This window comes from Falco punctatus, assembly GCF_963210335.1.
Source record: "Falco punctatus genome assembly, chromosome: 3".
Taxonomy (NCBI): Eukaryota; Metazoa; Chordata; class Aves; order Falconiformes; family Falconidae; genus Falco; species Falco punctatus.
The window spans coordinates 20,085,048-20,102,815 of NC_137582.1; the positions used below are offsets into that span (position 1 = coordinate 20,085,048).

At 34.5% G+C, this 17,768-nt stretch overlaps 1 protein-coding gene across 1 annotated transcript in view; it reads left to right on the top strand.

The window, feature by feature from the left end:
* TAF2 (TATA-box binding protein associated factor 2) overlaps window positions 1-17,768 on the top strand; it is a 61,928-nt gene that overhangs the window by 19,709 nt on the left and 24,451 nt on the right. Inside the window, exons 10-19 of the mRNA XM_080378359.1 lie at window positions 3,340-3,532; window positions 4,973-5,127; window positions 5,913-6,027; window positions 6,128-6,237; window positions 6,995-7,060; window positions 8,942-9,194; window positions 12,599-12,739; window positions 14,098-14,208; window positions 15,754-15,947; window positions 16,525-16,664. Coding sequence (XP_080234485.1) covers window positions 3,340-3,532; window positions 4,973-5,127; window positions 5,913-6,027; window positions 6,128-6,237; window positions 6,995-7,060; window positions 8,942-9,194; window positions 12,599-12,739; window positions 14,098-14,208; window positions 15,754-15,947; window positions 16,525-16,664 — 1,478 coding nt within the window. The remainder of the gene's footprint in view (window positions 1-3,339; window positions 3,533-4,972; window positions 5,128-5,912; window positions 6,028-6,127; window positions 6,238-6,994; window positions 7,061-8,941; window positions 9,195-12,598; window positions 12,740-14,097; window positions 14,209-15,753; window positions 15,948-16,524; window positions 16,665-17,768) is intronic.

Sequence of the window (17,768 nt, forward strand, 5' to 3'; positions counted from 1 at the left end):
GTGCTTTTGTTATTTATGCCTCTGAAGAACAAGTTACAGCTAGCAGCAGTCATTTTAGGGTATCCTGGTGGTGATACTGGGTTTTTTTAAAGAAAATTTGGGGTACTGAATTAGGTTTTGGTAGACTTTTTAATTGGCAGCATTACAATTTGGCAACATACTCCCTTACACAGAGAAACTAAATTCACATTAATAGGATCGGGTGAAACTAGAGAAGAGGACACATTTTAAAAGAAATTCACTAAGTCTCCTTGTAACTGCTAGTTTGATTAGTTTTGCTGTATTTATTCTGGAATTGGACACAAATAATTGATAAAATCCCATTCTAATGCTCTTAAATGTTTGTTTCCTCTATGTGATGTATCGCTGTTGAGCACTCTGTGTTTCTACAGCTGTTTCACTACTTCATTGTATTACAGCTTGTAATAATAATCATAACTTGAATAAAAATTGCAACTTCTGTTTCTCATAGATTGCAAAGTTCCTTTGTATGTAAATTAAGTATATGTTCCTGACTCTGGGAAATTACTTGTATTTAGGGCAGGTATTTTCATAATGATGTGTGGAATATTGCGTTCCAATACATTTTTTGCATTTCTTTGTTCTGGTTGTTATGATTCAGTTTCCTGCCAAGCATATTTGCATTATAGCAGTTCCAATTAATAATAATAATATGGAGAAAATGACAGGTAAATTAATTGTATCATTTTTCAACTAAATTAGAAGTAGAATATGAAAAGAAAACAACAGGAGGAAAAAACCACCTTCTTTCAGACACATTAACCTATGCAAAACACAGGTGTGTCAATTTCTTCCTGTTTATGTCTGGTGAAACACAAACACTGCTCGCCAGAGCATTTATTTTAAAAGAAAAAATCCCGGAGCTTGGGAAAATGAAAGGAGGTAAACTGTAGGTTAACTGCTGTATGGATGAAAGGCTTAGAACAAAGCTTCATGTGTTATGTTTTCATTTTGTATTCTTCCTTCTTAGGTTTTAGTTCTCTTTAGTCTTCAATTGTGCTGGTACCACCTTGTAAAAATTAAAAACCTTAATGAATTTATATAGATATATTTCAAATGGAAGAAGCATATTGACAGGTTTAATGACCAGAATGTGCTGGAGAGCACGAGCACTATAAATTTCCATGGAAGAGCTGGTTCACTTTTCACTTTGACAAAGGTTCTAAGTTCATAGTGCTAATTTCAAATCTCATTTGGTGCCAATTCAAGAAAAGTTTTTAAATATAACACTTGAAGAAAAATATAATCAGAAGAAATGTATTGATATTGAATAAACTACAAAACAACTGTCAAAGGCAGACTTGTCTCAGTTTTGATTTGCAGTTAAATAATGTAAACCAGTACTAAAATCAATCAACACTTAGTAAATATAAGAAGGCCAAGAATGTGGGTCCTGGCTTGGTTGTCATTTTCAAGAAAAGAATTTTACTAAAGTCAATCAACTGTATAATTTGAAGCTGGATAAATAGTTTTTATACTGAGACTAAATTATTATATGTCTGAGCCACAACCTCAGTTTCCTCTTTACATTTCAATTCTTTCATGGTTGCTAACCCTTCGAAGTATCCAATATAACAGGACAGTTTTGATAAGGAGAACTTTAGCAGTTGCCTGTCAACTAGAAACATCAAGCAGTAAACCTGAGTACCTTCTTATTCATATACTTATTATACCTTAAGAAGGGTAGTACTTGCTGAAATTTAGAAATACTTTTCTTTCTGTATCTTCCTAAGATGTTTAAACAGGCATTCATGAGTAAAGTCAAGGCAGTCCTAGTATGTAAAGGATGGAAAAAAAATATTAAGGTGTTGCAGCTACCTTGGTTCTTGCCATCTCTTAAAATCTTAGGGTATTTGATTAGGATATCAGAATAGGAAATCTGATAGACTATTTCTTGCTGGCATATGTATTTCCACTGCATGGAAAGATTGGCCAAAGTTAAAATGATTTGTTTAATAGGTCTTTGAAGGTTCTGGAAGACCAGTCTGTTCCTGAGGTAGCTGGAATGGAAGATGAGGCCTATGGCGCTTATCTTTGATCATTACAATTTGTGAATTATTTCATTCTGTCTTGCAGTGTTTTCTTCTAAAGTCTTTGGACCAATCAGGTGTCTGGTCCATCTGGAAATGGTTTAGTTAGGTTATCTATAAGGAAGAATTACAGGAGAAGAATCCAGTTTGAGCCCAGAAATTTTAAGTAGCTGGCATTCTATGTCACTGTGGCCAATATGTGATTCTCCACCAACAGATTCCAAATAAGTCTGGATTCCCACTTCCTAAGAAGGTGAACTGACATGGTATGGGTCCAGTTTCTTCAGATGTTTATCATTCATGGAACACTCAAATGTTCCATTAAAATAACTAAAACCAAAAACATAGTACAACAAAATAGAGTTGCCACAGACATGGTTCATTAGTAAAATTAAGTCAGACTTCTACTTATCTCCACTTCTCAAATAATTGAAAGGGAGCAAAAGAAGTCTTGTTTTTATCGAGAATTAGTATTGCAGCTACTTACTTTTCTGCTTTCAAACTGGGCTATAGGTGAAAATGCTTGTGTTCTGAAACGTAAGACTTGGTGGAGAAAATTGATTTCAAAGCTCATCAAAATTAAGTCTTTTGGTGTTTTATTGCTGTACAGCCACTAAGGCTACACAGAAATCAGTTCTGTTTTCAAAAGTTTCAGGGTTTCACCATTTGTTTGTCTTCTGATACGGAATGAACTTAAACTATTTAAAATATTTTGCTTATAGACATGAAGGGTATTTGTGAAGGAGCACAGATAGTTCCAGTTACAGAAACAGCGTGGCAGCTGTAATGTGATGCTCTGCCTAGTCTTCCTTGGCATGTTATCAGATTTAGAAGATGTCAGTTTGCCCAAGTATTGAAAGCATAAAGTTGCTAACTAAAATAAAACCCAAGCAATTTCTTTTGACTCATCATATGAAAGTCCACTGTGAATTTTAAAACTCTTATTTTTCTTAAATTGCAACAATTATTATTTACATATGTACAGTCACTTTTAAATGGAGGTGGAATGGGCGAATGTCAATTCATAAGTAATGTCCAGATTCAGATCACAGATTCCGTGCTCTGTTAGCTACTGCTGCTGTCTTTACAGTAATACAAAGCATGTATTACCTGTTGTTATTCAGTATACAGTACTTGCTGTACACCAGGTACATTCACTCATTTCACCTTTCTGTGCAAGTGAGCTGTCATTTTAAGCATCTCATAATTTATGACTTCAAAGCAGTAGGAAGGATCTCAAATAATTATTGGTGTAGCTATAATCTTGATTGCTAAGATATATTTTAAGTTTGTCCTTAAAATGCAAAATAGAGAGCTGGTGGATTTTTTTATTACTATTTTTCAGCCCTGCATCACATTTACATTTTTCTATCAAACACCCTCATACGCTGTCCTGGGAATATTACACTATGTTCCAGTGTAAAGCGCATCTTGTTATGAGACTGATTGAGAACAGGATTAGCATGGAGTTCATGTTACAGGTAGGTGTTTAAATGATCATGTGGAGTATAGACAACTTTTTGTCTTCAGTTGCATTTTTAGTCACTAAGGGGAGTTTAAGGAAGAACAAAACAGGTCATCATAGGATTGCATTTGTATTATGAGTTTTAGCAGGACAGAACAAACATAAAATGTAGGTAATTTGTGTTAGGTTAGCTATTATTCTTATGCATAAAACTTTTAATACTTCCCATATAGTACATATTGCCTTTAATGTTAAGGTATTTCATTGCTTTGGGTTATTATGATTGGTTGTTAACTCTGAGGACCTGTTTTACTGTCCCTAACTGGTGCTGCTGTGTGCTTATCTAATCAAATTATAAATAATGAAAGTAATGAGAATCTAGCTTCTGCTTTCTCCACTGTACAAAATTTTCAGTACTAAAGGGAGTATAGATCTTTATATTAGAAGAAACGTTTGAAAAAAGATTGTAATTTTATTCTGAAATGCTAAACTTCTACAGAGTTGTAGTTTTTCTTCTTTACTAAATATGTTTTGTGATACGCCTACAAAAAAAGATAGGGTGTTATTAGAAATGAGTGCTACCTTTTCCTATCAACTTCAGGTTTTGTGGGGTTTTGTTTTAAGGAAAACATGTATATGCTTGTGCTAGAGCTACTATAAGCAGTTGTCAGGTTGAAAATACAGCAGATGCACCTTTGTAAAAAATTTTTTTACACAAATTTTAATTATTGCTTGCAATTTTTTAGAAGAAATAGCAAGGCAGAGAACCTGATGACTTTTCTTTCTAAAAAGCAGATATAGTCAGTTTTACTGTAGATAATTTTTGAATGCTGATGATCTTTTAATGCATTGTGTGTATATATGTGTATATGTACATGTAACTTCAGGGAATTTGGTTCTTGGAAAAAGCTCAGGTAGAAAGAATTGATTAAAAATGCATTTTTACCCTTACCCTCTGCGTTATAATTTCGTCAACGAAGGCCACACCTACTTGCAGTGACTAACCTCACAAATTACATGGTTTTGAAGTATGGGGTGCTTAGAACTAGAAAATGGATGCCAAAGTATGTTTCTGGATTCCACTTTGAATTCAGCTCGGCTTGTTAAAAAGCTTCATGATAAGTTGTACTTGTAGCAGTGATAAGCAAAGGAGACTTATTTAGTTTAGTTTTGTTCCTGTTAAACACTTCTCATGTTAAGAAGCTGGGATTTCAGGGCTTTCTCAGCATCATGGATGGTTTGCGTTAAGTAAAAATACATTTGTGTCTGCAAATCACAATTTCTGATATGGACAAGCAAATAATTTTTTGAAATGTCTTTATTTTGAAAGGCTTTTTTTGAGGGCAGTTATCAGAGAATGAGTTTCTTGGCCTTTACTTGCATTTCAGCTGCAACTAAACAGAAAAACTTATTTTATATATTAAAGTATTGAAAGTAATAACTTTTATCATTTTAGGTTTTCAACAAGTTGTTGAGTCTGGCCAGCACTGCTTCATCTCAGAAGTTCCAGTCACACATGTGGAGTCAGATGTTGGTTTCCACATCTGGGTTTTTGAAATCTATCTCAAATGTCTCTGGCAAAGACATCCAACCTTTAATAAAGCAGTGGGTGTATCCTTTTTATTCTTGGTCTGGATTGTTAATACGGAGAATGAATTTGTTTTTTAATTGGCACTATTAAAGGAATGTGAAGAAAGGTATGAAACATATTTCCTTAAAACAGTGAAGTACATTATTCTTTGAATTAGATATATATGTGAGTCACCAGTTCACACTCCTTTCATAGCTATTTAGTGTGCTGGCTTTTTTGCATGTTCCTTACTAAAAGGGATTTCATGATTCTAAGTTTTACTTTGAAAGAAGCACAAGAACTCTCCTGGAATTTAAGGCCAAATTATACTAAAGGGATTCCAGAGGACACTGCCCATAGAAATATGCTGAAGTCTGACATGGAAAATGCTATAGTCTGGTGCATTTTAAGATGTGATTTCCAGTAAATCACCGTGAAATAAGTAACCTAAAGCACAGATTGATAGTTTAAAATACATGAACGTTTAATAATTTGGTGGCTTGCGTTAATACTACAATTTCAGGTAAAATAAACCTCTGTGTGTTGATTCATCAAGTTTCATTGATATTAGTCAAGAAATGGGGTTTCTTGTTTTCAATTGTACTGCAGTTTTTCTCTGTAAGATACATGATTTTACATCAAAGAACTGTTTAAAGAAAAAAAAACTTAAAAAGTTAATGAACGTGTTTTCATTTCTTGATAGTCTTGGGATGGGAAATGCTAGGAATAAAGAAGCATAAAGCTAGTGTAAAAAATGAAAACATTGAGAATTATGTTTGTTTATAACTACTGCATTGTGCACAAGAATTCCTATACTGCTTAATAGCGATCAGAGTGGAGTGGTAAAATTTTATGGTAGTTTTGCATTTAATAGAAAACGGAATGTATTGGAATTGGAAATAAAACAAGACTACACATCTCCTGGGACTCAGAAATACGTGGTAAGGTCAATGTTACATATTTTACCTACAAGTCCAAGTATGACGTATATATTAATAAATGTAATTTTAATGTTAATAACAAAATCTTGTGAATTTGAAGGGTCCTCTGAAAGTGACAGTGCAGGAACTTGATGGATCATTCAACCATACGTTGCAGATTGAAGAAAACAGTCTTAAACATGATATACCTTGCCATTCTAAAAGCAGAAGGTAAGAACTAAAAAACTGCAAGTACTTTTAGTATGGATATACGAAAACATGTAATGCATTTGATGATAAATATATGCCTTTTTTATATTTGTGTTATATTTTCTAAATCTTACTGAATAAGATTTATTTATGATGTAAGGGGTGAAAATACTACTGTTTACGGATAGCAGAAACCTTACATTTATATGCAGTTCTTAACTAGAAGTAGTTTTAAAAAGTTTTATAAAGAGCTTATTTTTATAAAGTTAGTTGAATGAAGACTAATAAATTATGTAACACCTTTGAATGGGAAAGACAAATTAGAGGGAAGACAAATGTAGGCCAGAGGAGTACCTCAAGTGAAGCTCTATGAATAAAACACTTGCATAGTTTTCAGTTCCTGTTAAGCAGTGCTAGGGCTGTTCACTAAACCTAATGAGGAAGAAAAGTAACATGCTTCCCAGAGAGATTCTCTCAGTTTCCTACCACATTTTAATAACTACTTTGACCTCTGTTTCTCAAAGTTGTATGCTTATGTGTAATTGTAAAAATGGTGGGAGTCAAGTTTAAACCAGTGTAACCTATTGGTGATTATTACTTGAACCAAACTGATGCACAGCTCAACGTTGTCAATATTTTTTGCTGGAGGAAAACGTTATTTTTCAGTGTGGTGAAATACACAGAGAGTACTTTTGCAGGCTTGTGCTCCATTTATAAAGGTATGTTTGCTACTATGGTAATTAATACCTGTTTTTTTCTACTTTCACTTTTTTAACAGAAATAAGAAGAAGAAGATTCCACTGATGAATGGAGAAGAGGTGGACATGGACCTGTCTGCTATGGAGTAAGTTAACTTGTTCGTGTTTCTGTGTAAGACTGAGCCATGTTCCCCTTGTCTAAAGCATACTACTTTGAAGGATTTGATAGTACTGTTGTACTTTATTGTATGACTGGCAAATTTCAAGACCACACCACATTTCTTTGCCTTCTTTGAGACATTTTTCTGTAGCTGCGAAAATGCTGGCTAAGTGTAAAATATATGGGTTAGGTACTATAATAGTTTTTAAAAAAATCTTAGGCTTGATAAGGTGATACAATAAATTATTCATCTTTACACATTTCCAATTATATCTTTCAGCTGACTTTAGAGGTAAAATGTAAACAAGAATTTGCTTGAAACAAAGTGAGACCAATTTTTGTTGGACCTCGATGAAGACCATTTCATTGGCATTAAGACAAGTTCCTGAAGTCTGTGTTTAATTGTGAAACAATACTTTTAGATTGAGAATAAGTGATGAAATGCTTTGTACTGAAACTGTTTAGCTCTTTGGAAGCAAATTCTTGTTCAGTGTAAATACATGCTTGATCCTCCTTGATTTGGAACCAGTGGTGCTCTCAAAAATACTGAAGGTGTTGGTATTTTGTTTGCTTGCTGAGGAAAGTAAATAATCTGTTCTTGAAAACTAATGGTGTCTCTTTGAAGAAGGATAGATTTCTTGTCACCTTAAAAGTGAGATTCTCATGAATTTACCCTCATCTAAAATATGATAAACAATTTTATAATGGATATTTTCATGGTGCAAGTTATTGTTACCATTTGTGTATGATAGTTGACAAGAATAAATAGTCTCTTAATTGTATTTAAGAGCAATTAACATAAATGTTCTTGGGTAGTTCTAATCAGTTATATGCAGGTAGCTATTGCATTATACTATGCTGAGACTTCAGTCATCCGCTTAGAACTACTTTTGAACTGGTATATGATTTTATGCAAGTCACTTATGCTTTGTTTATGTGCTAACCTTCCAATCTGTGGTGCTGTCATTCTTTTGTCCAGTTTGGACTCCTCTGCTCCAAGCATATAGAATAATGTTTATTCTTTTCTATGCACTCTTCACTATCCTTTCTTCTGTAGTTACTATTGTGACAGTAATTCTAGATAGTCTACAAATGTATACAGAAATATGCATCATATTTATAATTATGCTCTTTTTGTCATTCAGAACTCTCTCCTAATTCCATATCTGTATTTTTCTGTTACCACTTTTATGTGGAAAACTGAGTAAAAGACTATTATACAGTTTGTGCTTGTTGCTCCCATAAATTACTTCTGTGGTCATGGTGCTGTGTCAATACTAAACTATAAAGTGCTTGTTTGAGTGGAATACAACTAACTAATTTTATCTGTAGGACTAAAACTTCAGGTTTTGCGTTTGCATGGTTACCCTTGTCAGCCTTCAACATCACAGCATGTGTGTGGTTTTAAAGCACTTTCACATCTATTGATAAAAAATAGTACATGAAAAAAAATAGGTGTTTACCACCAGATTTTCTTCATTTTCTTTGGAATTTTTATGGTAGTCTTAAACTGTAAAAGGTGATCAAGTGCTGTTCACTTATGAAGGTTATAGTGTCTCAGGAAGCATTAAATATATTGAGATTATACAATAGTTTACCATGAACTCAGATCTGTAGGTTGAAAATACTAAAACACTGTCTTCACTTTGACATATTAGAAGTTTGGACAGATTGTCCTGCGATGTTACAGAATTGCCATCCTAGAAGCAGGAGATTGGACCAGGTGACTTTGAAAAGACCCCTCTAACTTAGATTCTTTTATGGTTTTTTGAATCTAAATACTTTAAAAATAACTCATAACAATTTAAATGAATTTCTATAGCCTTGAAATGTTGTAAGATACTGATGTTTTTCACGTCTGTCTTAGTGCTGATTCCCCCTTGCTCTGGATAAGAATAGACCCTGATATGTCAGTACTGAGGAAGGTGGAATTTGAGCAATCTGATTTCATGTGGCAATACCAGCTTCGATATGAGAGAGATGTGGTTGCTCAAGAAGAAGCCATTCTGGCACTGGAAAAGTTCCCTACTCCGGCATCACGGCTTGCACTGACTGATATACTGGAACAGGAACAATGTTTCTACCGAGTGAGAATGCTGGCCTGCTTCTGCCTTGCAAAGGTGAGGTTTTGTGGATGGGAGTGAGGGAAAGCCCACTAGACATTGTGAATGTTTGAAAATGGGTCAAAATTCATCACATTTCTTCAACTGGCTTGATATTTAGCCTCTTGAAAGAGTTTGCTAAGTATTTTTAACATGATTGATTTGAAAGGAAAGCTGTATTATTTTAGTCTGTAAATGGAGACTGCAGAAGGCTTTCATAATTGTCAAAATTGAGATGTCAGACATGAAAACCACAAGGGATTTTTCCAGATTACATTAAATGGCAGAAATAAAAGACTTCTGTTTAATTTTTGTCAGAGCCAAAGTATATTTTTTTTATTTTACTGGGAAGTTCCTTGCCCTGTCTGTTGAGAACTCTGAAGTGCTGAAATTCATCTGTCTAATGTGAATTCAGATGGCTGCTCTATGTTGTTTCAGATTGAATAGGGGCACAAAATAAATGTCATGTTTGTCTGCAATTAAATATTAAAAAGCCAAATAACTGCCTTGAAAAGGGAAGATATTTTCTCTTTAGACACAAAATGAGCATTAAGAATGAAAATTAGAGAACCTGGTAAAACAACTGGGTAGAAACACAGAAGAATAAAAATTTTTGAAAAGACACATTGTTGACATATTTTTTTATGGACATAAAGGCTTAAAATTTGAAGAGTTCAGATTATTGGTATATAGCTTGCTTTCTGCTGTATACCTGTTGAGAGTAGTTCAGTACCTGTATAGTTAAAAAATCCTTCAGCCGTATTTTGAAAATAAAAATCCAATAAATGTTTGTGACAAAGTATTTCAGTATTACAAAACACTAATGTAATACTGCCAGTGTATGTGCTACTATTGGTACTGCCTGTATCTGACTTAAAATAAGCATGTTTCATAATGAGTTCACTTGGAATATTTAAAACTGTGTATTTCACAGGTAAATGCTAAAAGATCAGCTGTGTACAATGGTTAGATGCAATAGATTTTTCTGTCTTTATTTTGAATTCTCAGGTAATTGGGCTGCAGATAATCATAACCAATTTTTCTCATTTGTAATTGTATGAAAAATCTTAAGTCTACAGGTAAGGTTGTTGACTTACAAGAAAAAGATTGTAAAGCTAAGCAAGAAGTATGGCTGTGACATTGAGTCAAGGTAAAGGAGCATGGCAGGACAGAACTGTAGCTATGTTTATGTAAGTTACATGGGAGGAAAGTAATATATTCCATTACTGGTTCCAACATCAGAGCGTTAGTAAGAATCACTTCCTGTTGTCATTAATTCAGTTTAATTTTCTCAGCTTGTAAACATGCAGGGTTTGTAGTCTTTATTGACAGAAAAGCCGAGTCCCTCATATTTGGGGGAGGGTTCTTTTTTCTTGACTTGCACCTTCTGGCTGAATTGCGGTTACTGCTATAAAATGTTCTTGGTATACTCACGTTGATGGTAGGTGACAGTGCAATTGTAAACCTGAATTTATTACACTTTCTAAATGTACTGTATACTTAGTTGTAAAACAGCACTTGTCTCTCAGGCATAAAGTATCCAGGTAATGCATTTATTCGTCGTCGTTGATAAAGATGTTAATAGATGCGTGTGTGTGTGTGTGCGTGCACACACTTTGCGGAGTAGTTCATGACAAATAACCCTCCAGAGAAAGGGAAAAACAATGTTACAATAATAATTACTGGGAGTATGCAGGCTGAATTTCCTGTTCAGATCTACTTTAGTGATGTGCTATAAGGTTTAAAAAAGCACTGCCACCACCACAAACTCCCTCCCACCCTCAAACATTGAGGAGTTTCATAGCTGTGCATGACAGTTATATCTTAGGCCAGGTTTTTATGCTATACTGAATTGAAGGATGCAGAAATAGAGTGTACCTGCTGTCTTTTTAAGTAGAAATAATGCAAGACATGTTACTTCTGTTATGGCATGGGCAATGTGTAAATACATTTAACTCGGAGTGTATAGCGTCTCAAAAGAATAAGTAGAAAACTTGGAATCTGTCAGTATTTAATGAGAAATTCAAATGAGTCAGAACACATTATAAGACCAAAAATACTGAAAATATGATGACTTAACTACTGTTGATTTAATTTGAAAATACCATTGTTCATCTATAGATCTTGCAAAATTAAGTGCTTAAAATAAGTAAAGTTAAAAAACAGTTAAAATGTACACCCTGATTTTAATGGAATGTTGAGTTATCTTGTAAATATAGTAAACCTTGATTATACTGTTGGGTTTTATTTTACACTTGCAGTTTTAAGTTCATCATCATGGTTTCTAAGCAGTCTTCAGAATTAGGCTTCCTCTGCAGGAAGAGGTGTTAAAAAGGCTGCATACCTGCATCTTTTAGTTTGAATGCTTCAGTTATTGCAAAGGGAACATCTAGTCTGACCGCAGTATTTTCTCTCTCTGACTTTCCTTTGAAGCCTGACTTGGTGGGAAAATGGTTTTCAGTAATAAAGCACCCATCTTATGTAAGAGCAATGGTGAAATGGATTACTCATCTTCAGATAACCTCTTGCTTTTGGTTCTTATGTTGTGTATGTAATACTTTTTAAAACAAGCTAAATAATTAAGAAGGAACTAATCAAATTAATTTTCTTCTGTGTGAGAACAGATTTTTCCTTTACTTTGTGGCTGGTCTGTAACAGTGAAACTCCTGCTACGTTGTAAGGTGCAATGACCCCAGTTGTTAGTACGGATATGCACACACACAAACACGCACAGAGTTGTCAACAGACTTAATCCATCATCAGGCATTAGGTGTTCGTGTCTGCAGACTTCCATTGCTCCATACATTAAATGTATGAAACCCAGCGTACTGGGAAAGCATAAAAGCAGATTTGTCTTTGTAGAACCTTACCACCTTACACCAAAACAGACTATAGCAATAACTTCGTCTCAGTGCACAGTCTCTTTGTGAATTATGATTAAAGTTAGAGGTAGCTGACTTGCTTTTCGCTTTAGGGGTGGTCTTTTAGTCCTAGGGTTGCTGAGGCCTAACGTCTAGGCTGAGGTTACTGGCAGGGTAAATTTGGGAAGTTGGTATTGTAAAAGCCTCTTCCATCACTGGCTTCTGTAGAGTCAGAAAACTTGGCTTAGTAAACACAGAATTTTCATCTAAAATATAAAAGAGAAAATAATTAAGAACAGAAGTTTATCATGGAAAGACATCTTCCAAGTGGAACAATTTTCATAAAATTTACCTTTAATGTAGAGAAGGCTAATATAAGCTTATATTAGCTAATATAAGATAATAGATTGATGAAAATATATATCTATTTGAAGGACAATATTTTCTTGGCAGTTATCCCTTTTGATTGTGGGAAATTTGTATTTTTCTACAGTCAAACTAAACTTGCAGTGGTGATACTAATATGATTTCCCTTCCCCCCCCCCCTCCCCAATTATACAGATTGCAAATTCCATGGTAAGTACGTGGACTGGACCACCAGCCATGAAGTCACTCTTTACCCGAATGTTTTGTTGTAAGACTTGTCCGAACATCGTAAAAACCAACAACTTCATGAACTTTCAAAGCTACTTTCTGCAAAAGGTAAATTTTTTTTTGTTTTCACTGAACATTTCAAAAGAATTGTCAAAACACAAGCACATTCCTACAGTTGACAGCTACAGGAATATGGGTAGCACAGTCCTGCTTTACCCATTCGTAAAAATCCAAAATAACTAGTTCCTTCTTATATGGCATCTGTTTGTTCTATTCTTAGTCAAAAATCAGTTAAGAAAATTTTAGCAATGTTTTCTGAGTAGCTGAAGTTAAATTAGCAGTTTCTTCAGAAGAATGGAGAACACGTAATAATTATTTGTAAATATTTGTTATCTCATTCCTAAATAGAATTTATTGCACAGTAACAAAGCCACTCATTTTATCTTTTAGGAGAATTCAGCAGCTGTCTGTTCATTAATGGCAATGATAACGTGCCGCAAATAAAATCTCATAAATCTTACCTTAAACTGGTGGACTTTTCAGTTCAAGGCACTGCATAATCCATTTTACCCACTCCTTTCTGTGAATTGCCAACATCATGTATTGATGCATCTTATTTTGATGTTAATGCAGGTTTTTTTACTTGGACCTATAGTTGTTGGTTATACAGTGGGTAACAAAATGAATTACAATGTTTTTCTCTGAAGGTCTACTTTATAATTATTGGATAATTTAGTTCTTATTTCACAGATTTCATATTCCTGATTATGGAGAAAACTTAAATTTTGCTTTCTTACTCTGTCCAAAACAGCTTCATCCTTTTCCCCATGTCTTTTTCTTGGACCTTCTTTTGTATTTTTCTGCTCTTTTTCTCTTTGTTTGTTCTTTCCCACTAAATCTTATACTTCTCTCCCTTTTAATCCCATGTCCCAAGTTTGTAGATCTAGAGTAAGACTCCTAAATCTGTGTGAGTGGACCCTAGAGAGCTACTTAGCTCACTCTAAAATAAATACTTGATCAGGCTAATATCTGTCTGGCTAATAATGCTTCAGGCTTCACTGGCTATATTGAGTCTATACCTCTGAATGGTAATGGAAGCTTAGACATCATGTTCACATGAAAGTACCCAAATTCTCTGTCTCAGAATTTGTTCCCTCATCATTTTCTGTGTTTCATTATTTTTCATTTGTTACCTTTTCGATAGTGCCTTGACTTGAGAGTCTTTTCTTGGATATAGTTTTTTTCAAAAGTCTGCACTATGACTAATTATTGAGTAATAATTACATAGTTTATTTACTCTGAAAATTATACATGTGGTATGACTTTCAAAAAGTATTTAAATACAACTTTTCAGAGATTTGCTATTATAAAATTCTTAATTGCTCATTTTCAGGGTGTAGCTCTTTTCAGGGTCTAACAATCATTTCACTAATACAAGAATGAAGTTAGTATTGATTTTATTACAGACTATGCCTGTTGCTATGGCCCTTCTGAGAGATGTTCACAACCTCTGTCCTAAGGAGGTTTTAATGTTTATTTTGGATTTGATCAAGTATAACGATAACAGGAAGAATAAGGTAAGAATTTTAATCTCTCACTTTTTTGTTGAAAGAAGTGTTAATACACTGCATGATGTTTTATGCCACTAATGTAAATAACTGGCTAGGAGAGTTAACTACAGAATGTTCTGTAGCTGACATTTCTATGGCAGCGTTTCTTGGATGTTTCAAAGCTCTTTGTGCTTGTTGACTTACTAAGGACTTGCCTGTCTTCATTTTCACGCATACTTTTCTTGCTTTACTTTTTTCATTCAAAAGACCCATGTGTATTGAGAAAATGTACATGAGGCTAACATGTAGCATGCAAAGTTAAGCACTGGTTTGTTGCTAGGGGGTTTCACTTTGAGAAGAGTTATTTGAAAGGGCAAGGAAAAGAAAAAATATTTTTTTAATGATATACAGGACTCTGGGATTCTTGGTTTGGAATGTCAGCTCTAGCTCACACAATTGGATTGTCTTCAGCTAGTTAACAGCTGAGACAGAGGTTAATATTGTGCTATCACTAAACTGAAGCATCTGAGTTGGAAGTATTGTCATCTAAAGCTCCTTCCCACACAGACCACCTGTGAAGGATGATTAGATGACCTTTAAGATCCTGAGATGGTACAAAATTCCATCTGACTAGCTACAGAGAAAGTCTACAACTGCTAGGAGGATAGCATACTATTCCTAGTTAAGTACCCAAAGTTAAGTGGAGCAGTTCCAGAGCATCTTAAGTCTCACTTCCTGGAGAGCGGAGAGGTAGAGTTAGACATGTGAGTGCAAGCACTGGTAGTCACAGAATGTGGTGAGTTAGTGGTGCTAATATCTCCCCACCACCCAAGGAGAGATCCCACCTCACTTTTGCGTGTCCCTTCCATGCATGTATTTGACATCTTCCACCAAATCTGACAGGTAAGGGTTTGTTTAGATTGAATTAACTAATACTCAAAACAGTACTTGTTTTTCCTGCTTTTTAAATTCTATTTTTATACTTTTTGTTGCTTACTAACATAACCAACAAATGCAACAGCCGGCATAATGGAAGGGATTAAACTGTGAGCCCAGGTAAAAGAAGCAAATAAAGAAGTGAAATTTCCCTCACTAAGCAGCAGTGGACCCATTATTTCTTCTCAGAAGCTTTCAAAGTTCTGTCTGGGTAAACTGTGTGATTTTCTGAGGTACTAAGCACCCATTAACCTTGATAGCCTTGGTACTGAATATCGTAACAGATAGTTTTAGGTGCTCACATTTAGAAATAATGGCTTTTCTCTTCCATATCTGGAAAATTTTCAATGCCTGATTTTTCCATTTTTATAGAACAATGTATTAATAGTAATATGCTCATTTTACTATTAACATACTCTTATTACAGAGTGAAGATTAATGATTGATAGTAGGCTTGCTCAAATTACTCTCAAATCCATTTTCAGAACAAATTTATTCCTGTTTTGCTTTCTCATGCAGTTTCTCACATGGTTTTTGTTTTAAGATCTTGTTCTGTAAGGATACTTCAACATTTCTTAACTTTTAAAGAACATATATTGTTAGATTTGCTTGTGTTTAAATGTTGGGTTTATCTAGTTTTCAGACAACTACTATCGTGCTGAGCTCATTGATGCCCTAGCCAACTCTGTGACTCCTGCAGTTAGTGTGAACAATGAAGTTCGAACATTGGATAACTTAAATCCTGATGTTCGACTTATTCTTGAAGAAATTACCCGTTTCCTGAATATGGAGAAGCTTCTTCCCAGTTACAGGCATACCATTACAGTCAGGTGTGTTTCAGTAATTGTTGTACACATGAAGATAGCAGACACGTTAACACGACTTTTTGGTTTTTACATACCCTTCTGTAGTTAATATTTGATATTTTAGCATGTGTCTTAATCTTACGTGTCAAATTCCTTGCAATTTCTGAAAGCTGGTAGTGTAAATTTGTCTTGATGTTATTTTTCAACATTAATTTCTATTAATGTAGACTTTTAATAGCAGGCATAAATTGATAGTGCTTGTGCCTTTTTAGGAAGAGCATTTATGAAAGTTCTGCAAAAGGTAGCCTTGTAACGGTATCTGTGGAATACACAACATAATCTGAGTTGTGTTTTCTTTGTAAGTTAGTACAGTTCTACTGACACCAAACAATGGATTTGACACGGTGGGAAAATCTGGTTGTGTTTCTGCCTAATTCAAAGTTAGTGAGAGTTATATGTTAATGCTGTGAAAGTAGTTGTAACATGTTAATTTGCATAATACAATTCTAGAAAAATTGCAGTACTTGATCTTGAAGAAAGTATTCATCTTGGCTGGCTTTCCATCGACCTAATGTAAATTTCCTTTTTCTGCCATATCTAGCTGTTTAAAAGCTATTCGAGTGCTTCAGAAGAATGGTCATGTCCCAAGTGATCCTGCTCTCTTCAAGTCATATGCAGAATATGGGCACTTTGTAGATGTCCGAATAGCAGCATTGGAGGCTGTCGTTGATTACACAAAAGGTACTTTTTTCAAGTATTTTGACAGTTTGTAACACTTGTGATATAGTAGAAAAATGTAATACATACTTCATTAATACTAGGTTGAAATAGCGTTCATCCTCTAGAAGAGCTTTTGTGATGACAGATATATTGATAAGCTGAGATTTCTGCTAATGCTTTGTCCTACAAATGCAAATTTTATGAAGACGTGAGCATTGTTTCTCATGTCTCGCAAATTGAACCAGATACCTAAGTTTTGAAATAATGAGTAGACAGCACAATGAGTAGTGGTAAGGGGGTTTGGTAATTTCTTTTTAACGCTTCATTTTCAATTATTTTGATTCAGTTTTGTTCAGCCATAATTGCTAGTCAGAGTTCTTGGTCTTGCTTTACCTTCTTGCTGATCTCTTTATTTTGCATTTTGCACATATCTTATGGTTATAAATTTTGGAAACTTAGATTGTTTTAATGGTTATTGGTTGATTCTGTTAGCTGTTCCTTATACATAACTTACGTTTGTGAGACCATTCTTTTATTGTCTTTATTTTAGTTGATTGTTGCAGGTCCTTGAAAAAAAATACTGGGTACCTTCTTAAATGCCATTCGATATTGAAATTCAATCGTGACAAGGTTTCTAGAGGCAGTTAGATATTATGGCTTTAATGTTCTGCCCTTATAAAATGAATTTAGTAGTAAATTGGCCATATCATTTGGGATAGTCTTTCTCTGTTCAGCAGATTGGTGACAGTTCTTGTGTTTGAAGGGTTATCCCTACTGAATTGGCCAAATCCTTCAGTTTGTCCTCTGTGAGCAGACTGGTGATTCTAGACTTCCAATTATTCTGTCTCAAATCTCATGTTTTCATTTTCAGGGTAATGGAGAGTTTCCTTTGCTTTTTTCATGAATAATTGCTTTTTCTTTTTTTATAAGGGCTTTATTACTTCGATCTTACTGCTGTCATTCTGTCCAAAGACTTCTAAAACTAGATAGGTCATAGGAGGTTTTAAGGCAGTTGGAGTCTGTGTGAACGCATCTGGTGGAATTCAGATGTACCCTTACAGACTGAAACCAGACTGTCATACAGAAAAACTAGCAACTTCAAGGGAGGCTCTGCAGAATGTCAGG